This window comes from Panicum hallii, chromosome 3 (assembly GCF_002211085.1).
Source record: "Panicum hallii strain FIL2 chromosome 3, PHallii_v3.1, whole genome shotgun sequence".
NCBI lineage: Eukaryota > Viridiplantae > Streptophyta > Magnoliopsida > Poales > Poaceae > Panicum > Panicum hallii.
Window position 1 is genome coordinate 9,967,926 of NC_038044.1, and position 21,342 is coordinate 9,989,267.

General features: G+C 42.1%; 3 protein-coding genes across 3 annotated transcripts; 2 read left to right on the top strand and 1 right to left on the bottom strand.

Moving 5' to 3' along the window:
* Positions 1 to 550: 550 nt before the first annotated feature.
* Positions 551 to 3,735, bottom strand: LOC112887304 (plant cysteine oxidase 2-like). Its single transcript, XM_025953445.1, has 5 exons — positions 3,132 to 3,735; positions 1,864 to 1,982; positions 1,574 to 1,736; positions 1,241 to 1,441; positions 551 to 1,121 (listed from the first exon to the last, which is right to left on the bottom strand). Exons 1-5 carry the CDS (start codon positions 3,379 to 3,381, stop codon positions 1,027 to 1,029), a joined length of 828 nt encoding a protein of 275 aa, XP_025809230.1. The 5' UTR covers positions 3,382 to 3,735; the 3' UTR covers positions 551 to 1,026.
* A 6,656-nt stretch (positions 3,736 to 10,391) lies between these two features.
* Positions 10,392 to 16,221, top strand: LOC112886870. Its single transcript, XM_025952886.1, has 7 exons — positions 10,392 to 10,596; positions 11,264 to 13,195; positions 13,274 to 13,331; positions 13,663 to 13,811; positions 14,168 to 14,254; positions 15,158 to 15,286; positions 15,871 to 16,221. Exons 1-7 carry the CDS (start codon positions 10,519 to 10,521, stop codon positions 15,952 to 15,954), a joined length of 2,517 nt encoding a protein of 838 aa, XP_025808671.1. The 5' UTR covers positions 10,392 to 10,518; the 3' UTR covers positions 15,955 to 16,221.
* A 1,063-nt stretch (positions 16,222 to 17,284) lies between these two features.
* LOC112886301 (ATP-dependent Clp protease proteolytic subunit-related protein 1, chloroplastic) lies at positions 17,285 to 21,195 on the top strand. The gene is made up of 9 exons (XM_025952166.1): positions 17,285 to 17,598; positions 18,528 to 18,643; positions 18,743 to 18,961; positions 19,059 to 19,163; positions 19,273 to 19,335; positions 20,189 to 20,300; positions 20,394 to 20,455; positions 20,554 to 20,736; positions 20,811 to 21,195. Exons 1-9 carry the CDS (start codon positions 17,394 to 17,396, stop codon positions 20,910 to 20,912), a joined length of 1,167 nt encoding a protein of 388 aa, XP_025807951.1. The 5' UTR covers positions 17,285 to 17,393; the 3' UTR covers positions 20,913 to 21,195.
* The last annotated feature ends 147 nt before the right edge of the window (positions 21,196 to 21,342 follow it).

Sequence of the window (21,342 nt, forward strand, 5' to 3'; positions counted from 1 at the left end):
CAAGGAGCTAGAAAGCCCCTGAAGCTGAAGCTGGAACATGTAGCAAGGAACCGGAACGCAAATCAAAATTCAAAATGAACTAAAGAGATAAAACCGTGAAGCTGAAAAAAGTAGCTCCACCAGCTCCAGCTCCAGCTCGCTACACTAGTGCAACAAGAGTACATGCAGCCCGAGCACCCCAAGCTCTTCCAAACGGGGCCAAACTCTCATCAAAAGGGCGATTGAAGCCGAAAACATATTTTTCAATGATAAAAAGATGTGCTAATTCGATTCCAGCTGGATGCTGCCGTGAAGGGAAAAAAATGTAGTAGAGTGGAAAACGTAGCCCCATCCTGCCATGCCACCCATGGCCATGCATGCCAAATGTTGCCAGCATCCGGCACAGGACAAGTACAGTACAATTACTGTTGCTAGCTAGTCTTTCATCAGGTTGGACCATATCCTGACCCTTCGGTGCACCAAGACACCGGAGCGCATGACGTAAAGCAACCAAACAGGCTCAACTGCAACGTGCAAAAAGGCTCGCAGTTTGCGTACTAGTAGATAGATGAAGAGCAAAGGGCAAACATGCAAAGATATACATGAGAGACATTTCTTTGTTCAACAAGGAAACAAAAGATGTGCCCCTGAAACATGAAAGCAGGCAAAGCTAACCTTTCCCTGCTCAACAAACCAAGCAAACGACCCACTGAATTTGGTCCATGATCACTTCAAAAAGGAACACCTGCGTACATCTCTGTCTACAGGGAAACAAAAAAATGATCATGCCCCAAAAAGCCCAAATTCAAATTGCACTATTGGATACTCCAGTAACATAAGAGAAGCAGAGTCATCCCAAACCACAAGAGATTGTTTCAACCCAGACGAAATAAGAGAAACAAATGTCAAGTTTCCTAGCCTGTGCAACTGGCCTGGCCCGGCCTTTCCCTTGTACCCATTGTTGTCTGTTTTCGCAGCTAAGATATGTACATCAAGCTAGCGGCATTTGCTTCATCCTCTTCTGGTATCACGACAATGTCATGCCAGTCATGCCGAGACACTAAACTTCCGCGGCATCTGTATACCTTTCATCTCAAATGTGGTAGGAACCTCTTTAAGCCAAGAATACTGTTCATCTCCACCTGAAATCACAACATTTACCTCAGCTACCAGATTAAGAGCAATAACAATACTCTTTGATTTGAATGGATAGATTCTACACCTGCAGGAGATTGCTTGCAAAAGAAAGAAAGAAACTCACCAATCAAGTACGGTGATTCGTCATAGTACGCGCAATCCCTTCCATCAGCACGGTTGTAAGGGGGGCCCAACACATCCAGCACGGCACAAGGGGTCAACGCAGTAAAACAGTGCAAATTCCCTCCATTTTCAGGGTACAGAACTACTGTCTCAGATGAAGCATCAAAAACAGCATCAGTATTTACCTTGGCCAAACGAGCTCCTGCGGTTGGGACAAGAAACAAATCACAGAGTGTTATTGACATCATTAATTTCCTGAAAGTGGCTAATGAAATAGGCATAAGCATTTTCCCTGAAATGGGATCGTCCAAAGAAATAAAGGAAAAGAACTAACCATATGAGTTCTCAAGTGCAATATCATGATTCTCTGGCGGACTATTAGCCCAGTCATATGACTTCAGGTGCATGGAACCAAATAGTATCTTGCTAAATACTGTCATTCCAGGATGGTTGTGAAGGGGAATAATTGCTGATTTCGGTAAACAGAAGATACCAAACTGCAAAAAAACATTCAAAGCTTCAGCAAGAGGCATTTGCTAGCAAGTTATTCAAGACAGTTTCACACACATTTTTCTTTTAAGTACACCAAAAAATCAATACACAAAGATTGAGAAGTTAAATTACCGAAAACTTGGGGCAATCATAGAAATGCAAATAAGTAACTCGAGGGGGGACTTTAGAATCAGCATGCTTGAAGTACGGCATACTAGAGTCTACCCCAACATCATGTGGTTTTAAATCATCTGCATCCAAAGGTTCAACAATTAGACAAATGCATCTCGTGATTAAGATATCAAGTAATAGAGGATAGTGCCGTGTATACAGTTGCATGTGCAAGAGTACCAAGAAAAACTAAAAAAGCAAAAGAATTACCATTAGGTTTTAAAGAACAGCAGTGAATGTAATAGTCAGCAACATAGCATTAGCAGTGATGCTACAAATTTCACAAGCAATCCAGTGTATAATGGTAACATTTTATGTTAAACATTATGGATACAAAGACTGTGATCGGAACATGCTAAAAGGATATGCTTTACATACGGTTGCAAGAGAAAAGACTAACAAGGAAAGACTCAAAAGGGCAAGGCAAAACAAATTTGCATTAGGCGAAGAACAGCGGTAAATGCAAATATGCAATAGCCAGCGACATAGCAATAGCAGTGATGCTTCCATTTCACAAGCCATCAGGTGCAAAATTACATCTTTCACATTGTCAAGACACAAGCACTGTAGTCCGTACAATGATTAAAAAAGGATCAGATGATGGGAGATTTATAATTTAAAACCGTGAGGAGTAGCATTGTAGGAGTTGTTTTCGTGTTTGCACATGCCTACTCTACCATCACTGAGCAAGGAAGCTTAAGGACAGGGGTGGGAGTGGTCCGTGGTGGAGCTAGCCCCCACATCGACAACAACTATCTTTCTAATTAAACAGGTGTACTGCAAATTGCAAGCTTTAGGTTCCCAGCAAACTTAGCAACTTAAATATCACTTTCCCGAGGGCACTGTTGCAATGCCATGGGACGGCAAACCTGCCGGCTGCCGCTACATGCAAAGCAAAAGCACGGGTCACAAGGTGGACTTGGCAAGGTTTGCCACCCAGACCCAGGACCTTACCATGCCAAAAATGGATGCCTCACGAGATGAAACGAAAGGAACGAGAACGATGTCGACAACAGTAAAAAGTTCATCCCTATGATCAACCCATCGATTCTGTTATCGCTGTCTCTACATCCCAAGCTCGAGGAACATGAACGAGTCTTGTGCAGGACTACAGGACGCGCACATGTTACTGAGGCAGTAGAGTTTTTCTTCCTGAAAAAGCATCACATCGCACGGCACAAAGACGGCAGCTTTACTCTACTGAAGGCGAGGCGAGGAGCGATACGTACTGAGGATGCCCGAGAGGCGCGCCACGGCGTCCGGCGGCGCCACAAAGCCCGGCGAGGAGGCCGAGAAGATCTCCCTGCTGGTGTCGAACAGCCTCTGCATCGGCGACCGGGAAAGCGCCGCCGAGGCCTTCTGGCGGCGGCGGCGGATCTTCTTGGACGAGGCGCGGCCCTTGTCGGCGACGGCGGTGGGCGAGAGCTCCACCCTGGCCCTGGGCTCCGCCACCTTGCTCCCTCCGACCTGAACCGGCATAACAGGGCGAGACCGCGGTCAGGAGCCGCTACCGACGCCGCAGCGGGATCTTGCCTGAAGGCGCGGCGGCAGGACCGGCCGGAAGAGGCAAGACAGGGCCCGGCGGCGCGGTGGCGAAGTGGGCGAGGGGATCGACGGGGGTCGGTATATAAATCGGGAGAGAGTGGATTGCTGATATTTCCGTCCATCGGGGGCGGGGTCTGCAGTAGAAGTAGAAGGAGGCAAAGGCAGCCAAACCACGGTGCGGGGAAGCGGGGGGAGGGACGAAGCCAAAACCGGGGGCGACGACGGGAGGAAGGAGGAGACCAGACCGCCCTTCCTGTGGGCTGCTCAATTCCCCCATACTGCCTCCGGTTCCGGTTTCTCTCTCTCTCTCTCGTCTATCCCCGCCCTCCAATCCAAATCCGCTTTCTCGCTCCAAATCCGCTCCCGCTTTCTCCCTCTAGGTGTGCACTCTGCTTCGGAGGTTTGGTGGCTTGTTTGCCAGGTCACACGCTATCTATTCATAGGCCAAGTTAAACTACGGGGACCTGCGTGCCACCAATGGAGGCTCCTGTTCATACCACCACGTCGACCATCCTAGGTTTTGTCCAATTTTTTTAAAAAACATGGTAAACATGTAAAAAAATTTAGGACGCATTTAGTTTTGACGAACGCGGTACCACCAATAATAGATGCGACAATACGTAGGCGGCTAATTTCTGCGCCCATAGTTTGCCGATACTTGAGCGGAAAAATGAATTGGGGTACGCTGGTGCAGGCGTCAGCTCTAAACCAAGCAGCAACCATATCAATTTGGACGTATCTAGATTGGCGCGCCAACATATACTGTATCCCGATGTTTTACTGCCATGCCTACCGAGAAATACCCCCGAGATGGTGAGTTTGTAGGTAGTGTGTTGCTGAGATCAGGATCTCGAAAGTGCGACGAACACAAAGTTTAAACAGGTTCGGACCACTAAGAGCGTAATACATACGTCTTGTGTGGTTTGTATTATCTTATGTGGTGATCGGATGATCTTATGTTTGCAGGGGCATCTGTCCGCCCTTATATAATCTGAAGGGATAAGGTTATATAAAAATCATAGTCGGATACAAGCCTAGAATTCCTACACGAGTACTTTTTAGGTAGTTTACTATCATTTCCGACTAATTTTTACTACTATATGTATATGTTATGAGTAGTTGCAACAGATGTAGGCCGTGGGTCATGTCTCCTCCCTTATCCTAGAAAAAGTACACTATATGCGCAGTCCCGTAGGCCCGGGTATGACAAGCCCCCGAGCTCTTCGTAGTCGAATACTGCAGACATCCGACGTCCAAGTACTTCTGAAGGCGTCTTCGAATTCTTCCGAGCTGCATTCTGAATGTGTCTTCTGAGTACTTCTTTGGCTGCATCAAGACTGTGAGGTCCTCATGCCCTGAGTAGTTGTCAAATTTTCTTTTATATGGGGTGCGATTAAACTTGCACTCCATATGGAGTAGCCCCCGAATCTTAGGTTGACTCGTAGAATCAGGCTGAGGGTCAATTTAATCTTGAATCTTCTGTCATTATTTTCCAACATATTTGAATCGTTGATGACACGTATCCCGCAGCCCCCGAGCCTTAAATCCAAATCCCAAGATTTGGAATAAAGGATTCAAAAAATGGTGGCATGCAATATAAAGATTTAATGGTTAAGATGGGCAAGATGGCTAAGCCGCTTTTTTCAGGAAGAATTCCTTGAAAAAAGGTTAAACAAATAACTTCTCCAAAAAGCGTCCTAAATTACCGCTCAAATCAAATCTTATTCCGCTAGATAAAATCTCTAGGTTAAAAATTTAAAATCCCTTATTCCATAATAGAATTTCAGAAATAATGGTTAAACAATTATGTTTCCAAGATAAATCTTCAAAATCCGCTTGAATCGGGATCTTCCAAACAGTTTTACAGCGTTCAGCCTTAAAGCATGAGAGCTGTCGTTGAAATCATGCTGAGTGCCCTGTTGTAGCCAGCCCCGAACGTGGGAGCTAGATGAGTAGCATAGTAGTATATGCTTAGTAGTTGGTGGCACCAGCCCCCGAGTCCAGGCGTTGGTCAAGTTGCCGCTAAATCTTGAACTTTCGATGAAGCCAACTAGTCGAAATCGATTTCGACTAGTTTTAAAGGCAAGATGAGTCGTCAATGTAGCCGCCAGTGTCTCGCCAAGCATCGTCATCTCCAACTATCTTGTAGGCGAAACGAGTAGGCGAATCGATGACTTGATTAGTGATGAAGATGATGAGCTAGATGATGAGGAAAAAGCTTTTTTCATCAAGAATTTTAGAAGACTTACGTAGAAGACCAACTTTCGAAACTTTGGCAAGAACAAGAGCAAGTATGAGCTAAGAAAAAGATCAAGCAAATCTTGTTTTAGTTACAAGAAAATTGGATATTTCATTGCGAATTGTCCGGAAGAAAAAAGAAGAACAAGAACACCAAGAAGAGCTCATTCAAGAGGGGCAAGCCAAGATAAAAAAAATATGCTGGTGAAGCTCATCTTGATCAAGAATGAGATTCAAATGAAGAAAATAACTCCGACAATGAAGATGTTGCAACCATGGTATTTCTAGACGGATATCATATCCACCACATCTTTATCCAACTTTTTCTCAAAAAATAGCAGACACGTAAAATATAGAATATACTCTGTATTTAGTTTTGACCCAACACTGCACAGATAGCAGTAGGCACGGCGCAGGCGCTCAAGTGAAAAAAAATAACTAGCACACACCGGTGCAGACACGGGTGCCAAAACCAAGTGGCAGCCAAACCGGAATGGACGCATCCGGGATTGGCATGCCACAATTTAGCTCTAATTTGAACGCGCCTTTAGCACACTTACATTTATTATCATATTATCAAGCTATTGCGCCCCCTCAACTATAAATATGTTTAAAATTATGTTATATATGTAGATCGGATACGATAGCGGCTACGGAATGATCTTGTAAGTAAGATTTATATTTTTTCTAAAAATATTAATACTCATTATATAATTGTCCGACCCGCATATCTACATGGATATCATATCCACTATGTCCTTCATCTCATGATGTGTCCAACATTTTCTTAAAAAAAATATGGCAGATCTCTAAAAATTAGGGTGCATTTGATTTTGATCTAGCGCCGCGCTGGCAATAGTAGGTATGACAATACGCAGGCTATCTATTTCTATGCCTATGGTTCGTCGATGCTCTTTGGGAGTCGAGTTTTGCAGAATAGGAAAAGAAATTAAACCTATCTTTCGTGTGCTGTACACAGGAACTAACGAGGGAAAGAAGGAGGAAGCTGGTATTTTATTTACATTGGGCTCTTTGATCAGAACTGTATTAAATAAAATCGGAGGAGAGAGAAAACCTATGTTAATTTGGAGCATATGTGGCGTCCATGAAGCGGTTGATACGAATTGACCACTGCTGATGCTCTTAGCGTACTCATATTTATCATCATATCCCACCTATAAAGCATTTTTAAAGTTATGCTATACACGTGGATTGGACACAGTAGGAGCTATGATGTCGATTTGAAATGATCTAGGTAGGATTTTGTAAATTTTTTAAAGAGATTAGTAATACTCCTCAAATGATTGCCTAGCCTGCGTATCTAGGTGGGATATTATTTAATTAGAATGAAACCGAATTATGGTAAACATCGGCACCATCCAAAAGCATCAGATGGTATTGCAGTGTATCATTGAATAGCGTAAATATATACTGTATTCCCTCCATTTCAAAATATATGGTTTGGTTTGACTCATTACAATCTTCAAAATAATACCTTTACACATTACCTCTGCTACAATGTTCGTACCGATGAAATAATAATGCTTAAAAGTATTACTAATGTGAATCTAATATGATACCAATTTTGCATAACAAAATTTATATCATAAGAGGTTGATTGTTGATTGAAGTTTACGAGATTTAAATTTTTAGAGGAGTATCCGTGCGCTTATAAAAAGAAACAAAGGAGTATTATGCCAATCAAATAATAATGCTTGAAAGTATTACTAATGTGAATCTAATACGATACCATTTTTGCATAATAAAATTTATATCATAAGAGTCTGATTGTTGATTGAAGTTTACACGATTTAAATTCTTAGAGGAGTATGTGTGCGCTTATAGAAAGAAACAAAGGGAGTATTAAGAGTGAGAGGAAAGACGACCGAAATTACCCTTTCTAAAAATAGAATAATTTTATATGTGCTGAATTTATGTTGAACAAGTGAACTTTTTCAAGAGCCATAAGAATACGAAAAAAGCAAATCAAAATATCATACTCCCTCCATTCCAAATTATAATTCATTTGACTTTTTTAACCCTAAATTTGATCACTTGTCTTATTCAAAAATTTGTGCAAAATATCATTTCTTTTGTTGTGGCTTGCTTTATTAATAAAAGTTCTTCAAGAACCACTTAAATTTGACTATATTTGCACAAAATTTTTAAATAAAATGATTGGTCAAACAGATCAACAAATTAAACAAATTATAATTTAGAACGGATTGAGTATAAACATACGAACCGAGAATTTTCAAAAAAAAAGGAACCCGAAGCATTGGACCCTATGCAGATACGGGCGGCTGTGGTCAACATTGATTCTCAATTTCGGAACCGTTTGACCGCCAGGAGGACCGCCATTAAATTATTAGAAGCAAAAATCACAGCGAGTACATTCTGTTTGGATCCAAATACTAATGGAAGAAAGTGCTAAACCTTAGCACTAACTTATCCAAACGAAAGTGCTAATAGGGTGGGCTAAATTTTAATCAAAATTTAAAAACTTTAGCATGTGCATGAGTGCTAGTAAATGCTAAAATTTAGCACTCAACTTTAGCTCATCTAAACAGACGGATGTGCGTATGGTACGTGCTTACGTCTCGACCTCATGAATTTCATGTCATGAAATCGACCAAGGCCGTTTGCGGATAAGCCATGCGTAAGAAAAATATCTCTTGCGACGATATAGGCTTTCCGAAACGAGTCGTGTCGCAGGTATTTTAATTTTATAAGTGTCCGGAGACGTACCCATGACGCATCGCCAACACGAATGACTGAATGAGCGCCAATAATAATTCCGTCGATTTTATTTTGAGATCTTTTTTTCAAGGGTTGTGCGTGTGTGGAGCGCCGCCGATCCGTATGCTGTTTTCGGAAGGGAAGAGGTTGTGGAGCCGGTCAGCGTGGGCGGCGGAGTTCGCGTCGTGGGATCGGGGAAAAAAAAATCCATCGCCATCCGACGTGCGTGGAATCAAAAAGCTGTGGGAAGGCGTCGGGGGTCAGCGCGCGTAGTTTCGGGAGATGGCGGGCCGGCCACATCAGTTGTCCCGGGGGCCACAGACTCGCATAGGACGCCGTCGACGACGGCGGCACGGCGCCCTACAGCTGGAGCAAACAGCAGAATCACCACCCAGCTGGACTGGTGGAGTACACCCCAACCGCAAAATTCTACTGCTGGTACGGTAGAATACCAGCAGCGACGGCCGAGCCGAGCACTACAAGCCGCTGGGTGGGTGGCCTAGCTAGGTGGGTGCGTGCATGCAGGCCGTATACCGGGCCGGCCGGGCGCAACGACGAACGGGATCGGGCTTGAAACAGACGTACGTCATCTCGGCGCTAGCCGGCCTGCGTGCCATTTGCTAATCGCAAGTGTGCATGCACACGACGACGACGCCGCCGCCGCCGCAGGCCTATGCCAACGGCCTACCTACTTTTTTGTTTTTTGCTTCGTCAAAAGTATCGCCACGGCTTCTCGATCTGCGCTCCGTTTGTGTACACGCACCAAGCGTACGTGGCAACGGGTTCGTTAGAGTACGTTTTCAGGTCGTGCACGGTATGGGACCTCGCTTGCTTCAGATGCATGCGTATTTGGACCAGGTTCAGCATGGGTACTGAGGTTACGCGTGGGGCCGAACGAGGGTATGCCCGCATGGCCTAGCGAGATGTGGATTCCTTCTTTCTCACGACGTGTCGCAAATATACTACTTGCTCTAAAAGTATAAAATTTACTGTAATGTAAACACTTCTAACTTGGGTCAAGTTTACAGCAAGTATTAACATCTATAATATTTCGCAAAAAAATCTGTAATATCATGTGAATGCACTACCAAGACATGTAATTATGATGGATTTTACTAAACTAATTTGATGCTTGTAGATTACGAAACATGTATTGACATCAATATTAAAGAAGATTCACTTGACACTGAAAAAATTAACGCGGTCAATACTATATATCATGAGTATGTAAACATGCGAGGTATACAAGGCGTGTGACGCAGCCAATGCCAAAAAAAATTATGAAGGGAGGACGCGCGTCGTTAAAATCCATATGGGAACTAAGATCGTTGAACTCATTTCAAGAACATGGAGTATCCGAGAGCACCGTCACTCCCGATTGCATACTTTCGATTCAACTTTTGAGAGTGAAATGGGGCAACGAACCAGGAGTGATGCCTTGCTGGCACCATCCGTCAGGCAAGAGTTCAGGCTACCGGAGAGGATCAGTGCGTAGGCTGATATATTCAATTATTTTTAATTATACAGTACAATTCAGACACTCATAACGTACTATGAACACACGTATGCAAATTCTATCCTTGTAAGCATTTTCGAAGATTGAACCGATAAATTCTCGAGATTGATGAAGTCATCACAAACGCCTCGCTACGGAAACGTTATTTACCACTGAAAGTATAGTACCATTAAATTAAAAAATCACTTAGACGTTGAGTCAAAGTCAAACACAGAACGTGAGATGGAGACCTCCTCCCTCTCGCGGCTGCTTCATCTGATGCCCTTCGTCGCTCAGCAAAGGAAACAAAGTTGAAGGGCCAACAGCCCAGGCCCAGCAGAGAAGAAAGCAGCGGAGCAGCCCAAGCGGCCTAGGCTGCAGGCCCAACCCAAGCGAACGCCAAGCGGCCGAGCAACCCGATGGGATCCCGACTCTCCCAGACTCCCAGTCTCCCTCTCTCGCCACTCTCGGCGGTTCGTCCCCTACTCCCCTTCCTCTCTCGCCTTTCTCAACTAAACCCTAAACCACCCGCGTCCCCAACTCCGGCCCCTTTCCCCTAATTGGTCACCCTCCCTCGAAGCGGCGGTGGCGGCGCCGACATGGGCGCCCTCTCGGCGTCGACCTCGTCGGTGAACTGGCTAGTCGAGGACGACATCCTCCTCAAGAACGCTGTTGAGGTAATCCCCCGCCTCGGCACCTTGCGTCCCCAATCTCAATTTGTTGACTCCGTACTGTTGGTCCCGATGTGTCAAATGTCAATTGAAGCGTCTGATGTTGTTCTTGGGCTATTTCTGATGGAGCGCGACGGATTCCGAGGGATTCGTGTTTACCGGGTAGTTAGAATGATGATCCTCTTTGTACGCGGAAAAAGAAAAGAATTTTAATCCTCCCACTTCGTTAAATTGCTTATCTATAATCCGATTGGAATGAGTTCTCCTGGTGGTTTTAGCAATTTTGCTTTTTCCCCCTGGGATCCTGAATTTCGTTGTGTATTTCTCAGTTAAGAGGAAATTTGATTCTGGTAATTCTACTCGTACGCTGGATTTAAAATCTTGAAAATGGCGAAAGTTTTGTTTCCTTAGAAATTCCCTTATTTGCATTGCAGCTATATTTTATTCTAAGCAAAAGTTTCCTCAAAATATATTCTGAGCAATTCTTGTTATTTATCTTTAGTCAGCATACTGACCTTGTAATCCTAATAACTGGGCTTGTGATTTTGTGAAGCTGATTCTGTATACCAGACCTCAAAGTTTAGAAATCTTCTTCAAAACTTTGACCCACATGACTTTACCACTAATGCTCTATTTTGTGCCAACTCCTAACTGGTCCTTGTGATACTTGTAGACCGGTGCCTCGTTGGAGTCCTTAGCAAAAGGAGCTGTATGTTTTTCCCGTAAATTCACTCTACAAGAAATACAGGATCGTTGGAATTCATTGCTATATGACCCAGAGGTCTCAACACAAGCTTCTTCCCGGATGGCTGAGTATGAAAATGAACTCTCCACGTCTGACCCAGCCAAGGCACATAAACTTTTCAATTCAAAAGCAAAGGATTTTTCATTTCAGAAACGGAAAATTGACAGTGTGAAGAACCTATATTATGCAATGCGAAAGAGAGTATGCACCGATCCATGTAACACTGCAGAACTTGGATTTCTTGTTGCCCCCTGTTCATGTATAGCAAATGGTAATGAGTGTGTCTGTGGAGGCCTGCCTAATAGTATTGAGCCGGAGCTCAGTTCAGTGAGCCGCTATGGGCAAGTGGGTGCAAGCTACAATGGTGGACATACATATCCTGGAATGAATGGACATTCTTTTCACACAAAACGTGCTGAGAGCATGGTAAGAGATGGGGATGACACCAATAACATTGCATATGGCTACTCAGATGTAGGTCAAATGTATGAACATCATGCCTACACTGCAAATAATCATGGGAATGGTGAAGGGAACAATGTTTCTCTAAAGAGTATCACAGATTTTCAGGATTCTATGCAGTTCCAGCAATTGGACAGCAATCAATGTGGTAATGGAGTGGTAGACTCAAAGGCGTTGGTGATCCCTAACCATTTCAGTGGAAGTGTGCAGGAACCTATCCCGCTCCAAGTGATGGGTCAACCTGAGGGTTCTGAAGCATCTGCTGGTGCAATTTGGAGTGGGGTTCAGCGAAGAGGCACGCTCACTCTTCCTGATGATAAGAATGTAAAGTCAGAAAACAGGGACCCTCTCACCTTTGAAGCAAATTTAGATGGTGGGATTTGCACGTCTGGTTTAGATCATGCGTCAGATTTCATGGACTTTCCATTTTTCAGCAATAGTGAAGATTTTGATATCCTGAATGGTGAAAACTTTTTGAATTCTCCGAGCGAGGGAAACCAGGAGGATTTAGATGATCCTGCCTTCAAGGTAGTTCCTGGGGTTAGATCAACCATGCAAAATCTGGCGCATCCTGATGAAGCCAATATGTCCTGCGATCAAATAGGTCCGGACCATGTGGAAAGTAATGTGGACGTTTCTGGTATAATGTTGGCTCCTACTTCATTAGAAGTGCCATGCCCTGGCCTGTATGTCGAGTGCAAATTGAACACAGAAGATCCTGAAATCCCTTGCAATGATGATGTTGTTACACCTCGTGAGTATCCTCTTGAGTGCTGTACGTCTACCTTGGGCCAGAAATCCGAGAACACTATCTATTCAGTCTCCCCTTCAACCAGCCCGCCATCGAATGCTGAGCATTCCAATGCAAATGACATGGCCCTAATAAAGGTGGAGGATATGGCAAATGTCCATCCTTCACTACAAACAGTGAAGATTAGCTCATCCATTTCAGAACAAAAAGAAGATTCAGTGGCACATGATAAAGGTGGTGTCCTAGGAGCTAAGCCATCAGAAGGTCCTTCAACAAGTGGAGGCCTTTCGACTACTAATATTGACACAAATGATGCAAACACATGCATGCTAGCTTTGCCCTCTTTCAGCGCTGCTGGATTTGGTAAACGATCACCTTCCAGTTTAGGACAACATGAGAGTTTAAATAACTCTCTTGGTTTGACTTCACAAAATTCTGTTCAAGCTCCTGATCAGATGCAACACAACTCACTTGATGGTCAACCAGAATTAGGTGACGAGGCTGCTCTACAAAACTGTATGCCATCAAAGGCACCGTCAGATTTGGGGATTCACGACCATATTGCAACAGTGCCAACACCAGCTCAAGCAGAAGAATGCCTTGATAATGAAAATGATGTTCCAAATTACTATGATCTAGAAGCTTTGGTAAATATCTTTTAGCTCAGCTACTAGGATCTCTTTACCATGATGTTCCTGGTTAGTCACGTACCATGTTCATTGCAGATTCTTGACCAGGATCTCATCCCGTGGGATCAAGACTCTGATTTGATGCATCCTGAAGGTAAATGTGTATGCATTACTTAATCTCTTGCTGTTCAAGATATGTATGGCAAATTAATCAAATACTGTATAGAGACACACCTTTTTTTTACTTTTTTTATAAAAATAGTTACTGTATAGAGTTTGCTGAAGTATTGTCCTGTTGAGTCTAATCGTTAATTTACATGCAATTGTTTGGCTCTAAACATGTGAAGAATTAATAATCTAGGTGAAATCACTGCAACCTGTACTGCAAATGGTCTTCTTATGATATGTAGCTGGTACGTCGTAAAAGCTATGTACAATGGAACAGAATGTGTTCTTATTTTCTTCTTTTTTTTTGACCTTTTCAGTTACCAGATTTCGTCACCCGGAAAGCAGGAAGGCATTGATAAGATTGGAGCAGGGTGCTCGATCTTATATGAACAGAGCTATAATCTCACATGGTGCCTTTGCAGTTATCTATGGATTGCACTTGAAATACTACATAAAGGATCCTGAGGTCAGCAATCTTTTTTTAGCTAAATTGGTTATAGTATGTGAGAGGGAGGATAACTAAGCGCACAATTTCATATCTATAACTTGTGGTGAAAAGTTGCAGTGGTATTACATTAACCCCCAGTCACTTAGTGATAGCGATTTTGGTTTCTAGAACTTGAGATATATCTGTCAATTTCTTAATAACACCAGGGTCACCTTGTTATTCCCATTTTGGAATTTCATGTTCTGATCTGAGAGTGATCATGGTTAGGAGCCGTGAGATTCAACCGTCTTGATTTTGTACATTACGAACTATGCAGTGGATATTTGTGTAATATCTTGCTACCATCTTCATATTTTTTTTCTTTGCTCATGAAGGTTACTCTTGGAAGAGAGACAGAAGATGTTAAAGTTGACATTGATTTGGGAAAAGAAGGGAGGGCAAATAAAATATCTCGCCGACAGGTAATTCCTTGAACATTCTATTGTGCGTAAAGAAATGTCACTTGCATTTCCTTATGAATGGCTAATGCTCAATTATAGTGGACTTGACTGCGTGAGTGTTTTTTTAAAGATGAGAAACATACATGCCCTGTAGAATGAGAGACTAAATTTTATGATCTCTTGTTTTCAATTGCACACATCATTTGCATGGTCCTACTCTGGGGTGTGTTTAAGGCAAAACATTATCTTAGCACCTCAGGTGGATCTTTATCTGATTGGCGGGCACAGTTTGCCTATACCACCTTCATGGTTTTGATAGACGTTGGTACTGCTACATGTGTCTTGTTGCTCTGATGCCTTCCAAACACATTTTAGCATGCAGGCTGTGAGGTTTGCTTGAATTAGCAAAGTAGCCAACTTTTTCATGTAGGCAATACTTGCAGGAAATGCATCCAGTTGATGAATTGTGTTTCATCTAGGTTCCTTTTTGTTTAATATCATGAATTTGTGTTTCAGTTGGGGATTTTAAAGCCTTAACACTGTTGTTTGATGTTTTGTCTGTGTACTAGTGTAAAAAAATATTTCCAGCTGTATAAATTGACCACAAGTTTGTTTTGGAAATTGGAATTACTGAAAGGGTGGCACTGAATGCTCATAGTGCCACATGCAGTAACTTTTGCATCACTTCTGTTGATCATGTTATTCTGAACCATTTTCAACAGCAATTAATGACAGTTCTCCCTGTTCACATTGTGGTGCCCACTGCCCAGTTGGTTTCATCCTGCTGATTGCATCATATACTATTCCCCTTAGTTTGCACACTGCCCCCCAAAATGATAATACCTTGTTTTTGCTAATTCAGTTTCTTCGTTTTACATGTATTTGCACCATTATGTTTAATCTATGTATTGTTCTGACAATCAGGCAGTTATCAAGATGGATGAAGCTGGATCTTTTCATATCAAGAACATTGGAAAATGTCCAATATTTGTTAATAGCAAGGAAATACCAAGCTGCAAACGCATCAACTTAAGCTCTGACTCATTAATTGAGGTATTGATACTCTTTTTCTTTGATTTCTAACTAAAACGTCCATACATTCCTTTTTCCATTCTTATTTCTGGCTTATCTTGTCCTTGCTATCCGGTCTGTCTTTTCTATTTTATACGCTTCTTACTATAATATGAAAGGCAGAGCACCTGCCCCTCCCTCCCCCCAAACTCCAATTTTGAATACACCCCTGACTTGGTGGTCTACCTATCTTTTTTGTTACTATTCCGATCCTGTCATATACTCTTATGATACAGCTATTAGTGGTAACCTCTGTTCAAAATCTGTTTCTATCGATCACTATATAGTCTATGTTTTTACTGATAGGATGCAAGTATTTGAACTATACTTCTTGCCATTCTGGACTTTATGTAGCATTTAAAAATCATATGAATCAATATGGTGGTCATTTATAAGCAGATGTCACAATTACTTTTCCTTCACTTAACTGCTGTGCTTGTTTTGCTGTCCTTGGTTTTGAAAGAAAAAAAATAGATAGTCCTTTTTCCCATGCTATTTCACTGAGACAATGTATTTCATTACGTATGCCCATGCTGTACTTATTTAGCTTTCGATTTTTCTTGCAGATAAAGGATATGAGGTTTATTTTTCATATAAATCATGATGCTGTGAGACAGTACATTGGTTGTGATCTGAAGCCAGAACGCTAATTTCGCTTCTTTTGGCACGCTGTGAATGATCCCCTCATTAACAACGATAGCAGCAGTTAATGTTGAGTAAGCACTATTCATTTAGGATGTTCCTTCATGTGATCATGTTAGTTAGTCTCACTTGTGTCCAACCTGTGTCAGTTGTCTGTAAATGGCTGTAGTGTCATGTGTTTTCTGTCCTCCTTTTTGAAATATTTGTTTTCTGTCGTTCTGTTGTGCTGTTTGACGAGCATAACTCCTCCACGTCCTGCACCGTTTCTTCCAGTTTGTGCTTGACGCTCCAAGGCAATAATTTCATTCGAAAGCTGGCACCCGAAATTCTGGTGGGTGCCAAGAGCCAACCACAGCAAGCGTGAAAATAATCGAAATAGCTTTCTTCAAAAAATATTCTAAAGAGGAGGGGAGACAGGAGGATGCACTTGTGCAAGGAACAATTGCATTCTTGCCACATTAGTTAGTACTTCATTTATTTACGGAAAAAGTTTATTTTACTTCCCTCAACAATTTACTTTGTCCACTTAATCTCCTAAGAGCTACTACTTCCAAACTATTTCAGTTGGTCCAATCTACCCCCTAATAAGATTTCTCTTTTTTATTTCTCCACATACATGTGGAATTTGAACTTTACAATATAATTTATAATATGATACCTTATGCTAGAAAAATATATTATGGTTTTTTATAAATATTTTTCATGCAGAATTGTATTTTTTGATAAATTTCATGTTAAATGTTTTTAAATTATGAAAATAACTATAAAAATTTTTTAATATATTTTTTAACATATGACATCATGTTCTCTATCCACTCATAAAATTTAAACTTAAATTTCAATTTGTATGTGGAGAAACAAAAGGGTATATTGAACTAATTGGAATGCCGGGGAAGTAAATTGAGCTTAAATTTTACTCAGAGATTAAGCGGACAAAGTGAATTGTTAAAGGGAGTAAAATAATTTTTTATTTATTTACACCTGTGGTGATCTTGGAGCAATTAGCTCTTAACGGTGGCGGCATTTTTACCTAAACAGGAAACTGATCGCCTTGGAGTTGTTCGTCGCTGTAAGCCTGTAACTGTTGCGAGATAAAATGGTGATGTGAATTTATAAATCCTTTCATCTTGCCCCCTATCGGAACTAACGAGTTGATACATGGGTTAGGCCCACAAGCTGACAGTCGAAGAGCATTTCCTCAGCTGGGCCTGCCTCCAGCCTTGTTGGCTACATCAATAGGCCCACTTCGAGCATACGATCCTTGGCTGGCGGTGATTTGCGCAAAAAGAAGAGTGAGAGGAGAGGGGGAAAAGTTTATTTTTCCAAATTTACCCCTCCAGTTATCCATCCGGCACCTCCAATCCCCCGCAGCAGAGGCAGACGGAGTGAAGCCCAGCCGTGAGCCGTCCCCCTCCCCCACTCCGCGCCACCACACGCTCCGCTCCCCATGGCGCTCGCGCTGCGCTGCCCCGCCGCCACCTCCTCCAGGAGCCCGTTCCTGCCCTCCACCTCCCCGGTCCCGCCGGCGAGGCTCGCGAGGAGGCCGCCCGCCACCTGCAGGTGCCACTACTACCACGGCGACGGCGTCGGATACCGCAAGAACTACGACCACATCCCCAAGCAGTTCCGCGAGGAGAACCTCAAGGATGGACGTAAGTTCTGTCTCGCTTGCAACCACCGGCCGCCTGTGATGTCTATTGGTAGGATCCTGCTAGGTCATGCCATTTAAGCTGGCTTGCGTCCTCCTCATAACGATTAAGACAGTATATGCTGTCAGTGATAACTGTGAACCAACATGCGGATTTGCGCTGGTTTTAGGGGATATGACATTAGATTGAGGCAGCTACAACATGTGCTAGATCACTGTACTGAGACAACCCAATTATGCTAGCCACTGCTTGTGTTAAATAAAAGATAAATAAAAATGGCATCTCTCAACCTATGGTTTACCATGGCATGCTAGTTCGATGATTTTAAGACCAAATGCGTGGAAAAGTAAGATAGCAACAAACCTGACTGAGCCTGCATGCCAGTATTTCACAGATGCTATGCTTTTATTAAGTTGCTTTAATTGCGGACTTCTTGTTCAAAAAAATAGTGGTATCTCTGTTCATTTCTCTACTGCAAAGTTTTAGATTTCAGAGGTTACATTGACTTGAATTTGGAGACAAGGCCAATTTCATGAGCTTGCAATGGTCCATAATTACATTGACCTGATGTGCAACTGCAATATGCTCTCCTCATTTTAGCTTTTGGCAAATGTGTAGCACAAGTTGAATGTACCAGATAGTAGTTTAGTTCTTGGGCAAAAGGGGCCAAATTTACTAGCTGGTTCAGAAAAAGAAGATCTTTGCACCAGAGGGCCTATTGTCTTCCTAAACATCCGTCAAATGCTTGGAGTAAAGTTTATCGAATTATACACACTCTATGACACACGCATGATTATTGTTGCATCGATTACCTTTTAGCGCGAGGTGGTGAGTGGTATTCTAACTTCTTGGTCTTGCTCCATCATCTTATCGATCAACTTTGTACCAACTATTTGTTTTGCATGATTTAAAAGTATTATGTCTTCTGGCAGTGATGGATAATTACAAGAATGTTCCTCAATTCCTTTACGGATTAAGTCCTGCTCAGATGGAAATGTTTATGAACGATGACAATCCTTATAATCGGCAATCCCAGAAAGTTACCGAGGTTAGTGATGTTATATGTAGCTATTCTTATTTCTATCGTTAAGTTCATTCTATGATGTTAATGTAACAGAGTTGAGACGTTTTTTCCTGTGAACTTTAGGAAAGCGTTTCTGCTGCTAGGAGCTACGATGAATTTGGTATGTACACCTTGTCAGGCATGCATGAGGGCCCTGCAAGTTACAGCATGGGCATGGGCATGGGGGGCAGCATGAGCATGGGCATGGGCAGAGGTGGGAGAGGATATAGAAGAATGAGAAGCTCTGCTCCAGATCTGCCATCGTTGCTACTGGACTCTCGAATTATATTTCTTGGAATGCCTGTGAGAGATCAACTTTCCACCTAATTTCACTATTGGTATACTATAGAATGTTTGGGTCAACAGATAGTAACATTCTATTTTGTTGTTCTATTGGCAGATTGTTCCTGCAGTAACTGAGCTTATTGCTGCTCAATTTCTGTGGCTAGATTATGATGACCGCACAAAACCCATTTATCTGTATATAAACTCCACTGGAACTATGGTAAGTAGCTTTTTGAATATTGAAAATAGGAAATCATGTCATCTTTCATCTGTTTCCAATGTATTGTATTGGCATTATTTATATGACTACACCTTCTGTTCTGTAACAGGATGAAAATAATGAGCTTGTTGCATCCGAAACTGATGCTTATGCAATTGCTGATTTTATCAATGTAAGGATGTATCTTTTATCACTAGCTAAAAATCGAGCAGACTTTTGTGGCATTTTTAATGATGTTATTGTCATTGTCTTGGACTCAATCTATTTTTCAATGTAGTCTCAAATAATTTCTTTGCATACTTGAGTTCATGCAGCCACTGGGATCGTGACTCCAGAATCCAGAAGCAGTTAGATATGTACATTTAATGGTCTTCCTTTTTTTGCCCAAAAACCAGGAAGCAAGATAAACAGTTGCCACTAGAGATGATGGCTGTTATTCATAGCATTTAGGTGGTGGTTCATAATATTTAGGTTCTATGACACATTTTCATTCTGTGGGCACTTGAGTTGACCTGAGTAATGAACCATTAAAATTGAAGCAACAAAAGGATAAGGATATGATTGTTTTACCTTTCACACCTAATGGCTGCTTATGACAATGCTCTTTTCATTAATAACCATGTGGGATGAAGTTAAAGTGCCAAATCAATCACTATGTGGGAAGGTGGCCTTAATTTGAATCAGTATCAATTTGGGTTTAATTCTTTCGTATACAATTTATGTGATGTGGAGTGACAATTGAAAAGCGCTGGCTGTCACATATTCTTATTGGATTTGTTATCAGGCAACATTATGTGTAAACCCATGCTGTTGGGAGAATGTTTGCAAGGGAACAAATGATGAATACTATACTTACTAACACACATCTCCTGTTTTGGGGGACTATGCTGAATAATCTTGGCACATGCCACATTTTATTAAGATTTTATTTGCTTTGAAGCAAGGTAAAACATAAAATATATTCTTTTAAAAGAAAACTAAAACTTCTCACTCTGACTTTGTATATTATTTTATTGGTTTTGCAGCGAAGCAAATCCAAGGTTTACACAATCAATCTTAGCATGGCATATGGTCAGGCTGCAATGCTTCTGTCCCTTGGTTTCAAGGGCAAAAGAGGAGTGCTTCCAAATTCAATCAGTACGTTATGTTTTCTAAGCTTCCTTACTCCTTTTGCAATCGCATGTGTGCATGCATATATAATGGTCCTAAACGTTCACTGTGAAAATGCAGCTAAATTGCACCTGCCTAAGGTCCACAAATCTGGTGGAGCCGCCATTGATATGTGGATTAAGGTCAGACTCAACTTTATATCTCCAATATCTCAACATCCCACTCTGTTATGCCTGTACCATCGTTAACTACTGTACTGAATATCTTATTTTGCATTCAGGCAAAAGAGTTGGATACAAACACAGATTACTACCTTGATCTATTGTCAAAAGGAGTTGGTAAACCAAAGGAAGAGCTCGCCGAATTCCTTAAGGGCCCAAGGTACTTCCGTGCGCAAGAGGCCATTGATTATGGACTTGCTGATACGATCTTGCACTCATTGGATGGTTCTTTCAAGCCAAAGGTTTCTTGCTATCCCTCTTTCACCTTTGGTTTCCATAGGTAGCTCTCCGCTGATTATTTCTTCTTGTGGATTAGGATCTGACTGCGCAGCTGGCCAAAGCACAGGAGATGCGGCAATCGGGTAAGCGTGCAGCAGCTGGAGCTGGGAGATGGTCGACTCCAACTACACCCAGGTAGATTAGAAAGTTCCATCAAGACGGTATGCTCATCTTGATGATTATGTGGTTCTGCTATACAAAGAAGCCAGCTTCTTGTATACGTGCAAAGAATCATCTCCATGGAGCTTGGAATTAGATGCTGGATAGCGAAATGTTTTGAACTGTAGTGTAAGTTGTGATGTGTATCATGTCTGTGTAATTTTGGTTACAATCAGCCCGCGGCTATTGTATCCATATAGATTTCATTGACCAGTGGAAATGATAGCTTATCTGAATTTTAGTCAAGCATCCAGTTCAGCAAATGGTCCGGACTATTGCTGATCGGTGGTTTTCTTTTCATGTGCGCTGTTCTTTTGGTGATAACTACTGGCAAAAGTGATAACCTGGAATACTGATGGACAATGATCATTTTAGCTTGTTTCACTGATGTACTGATGCATCAGTTCCTT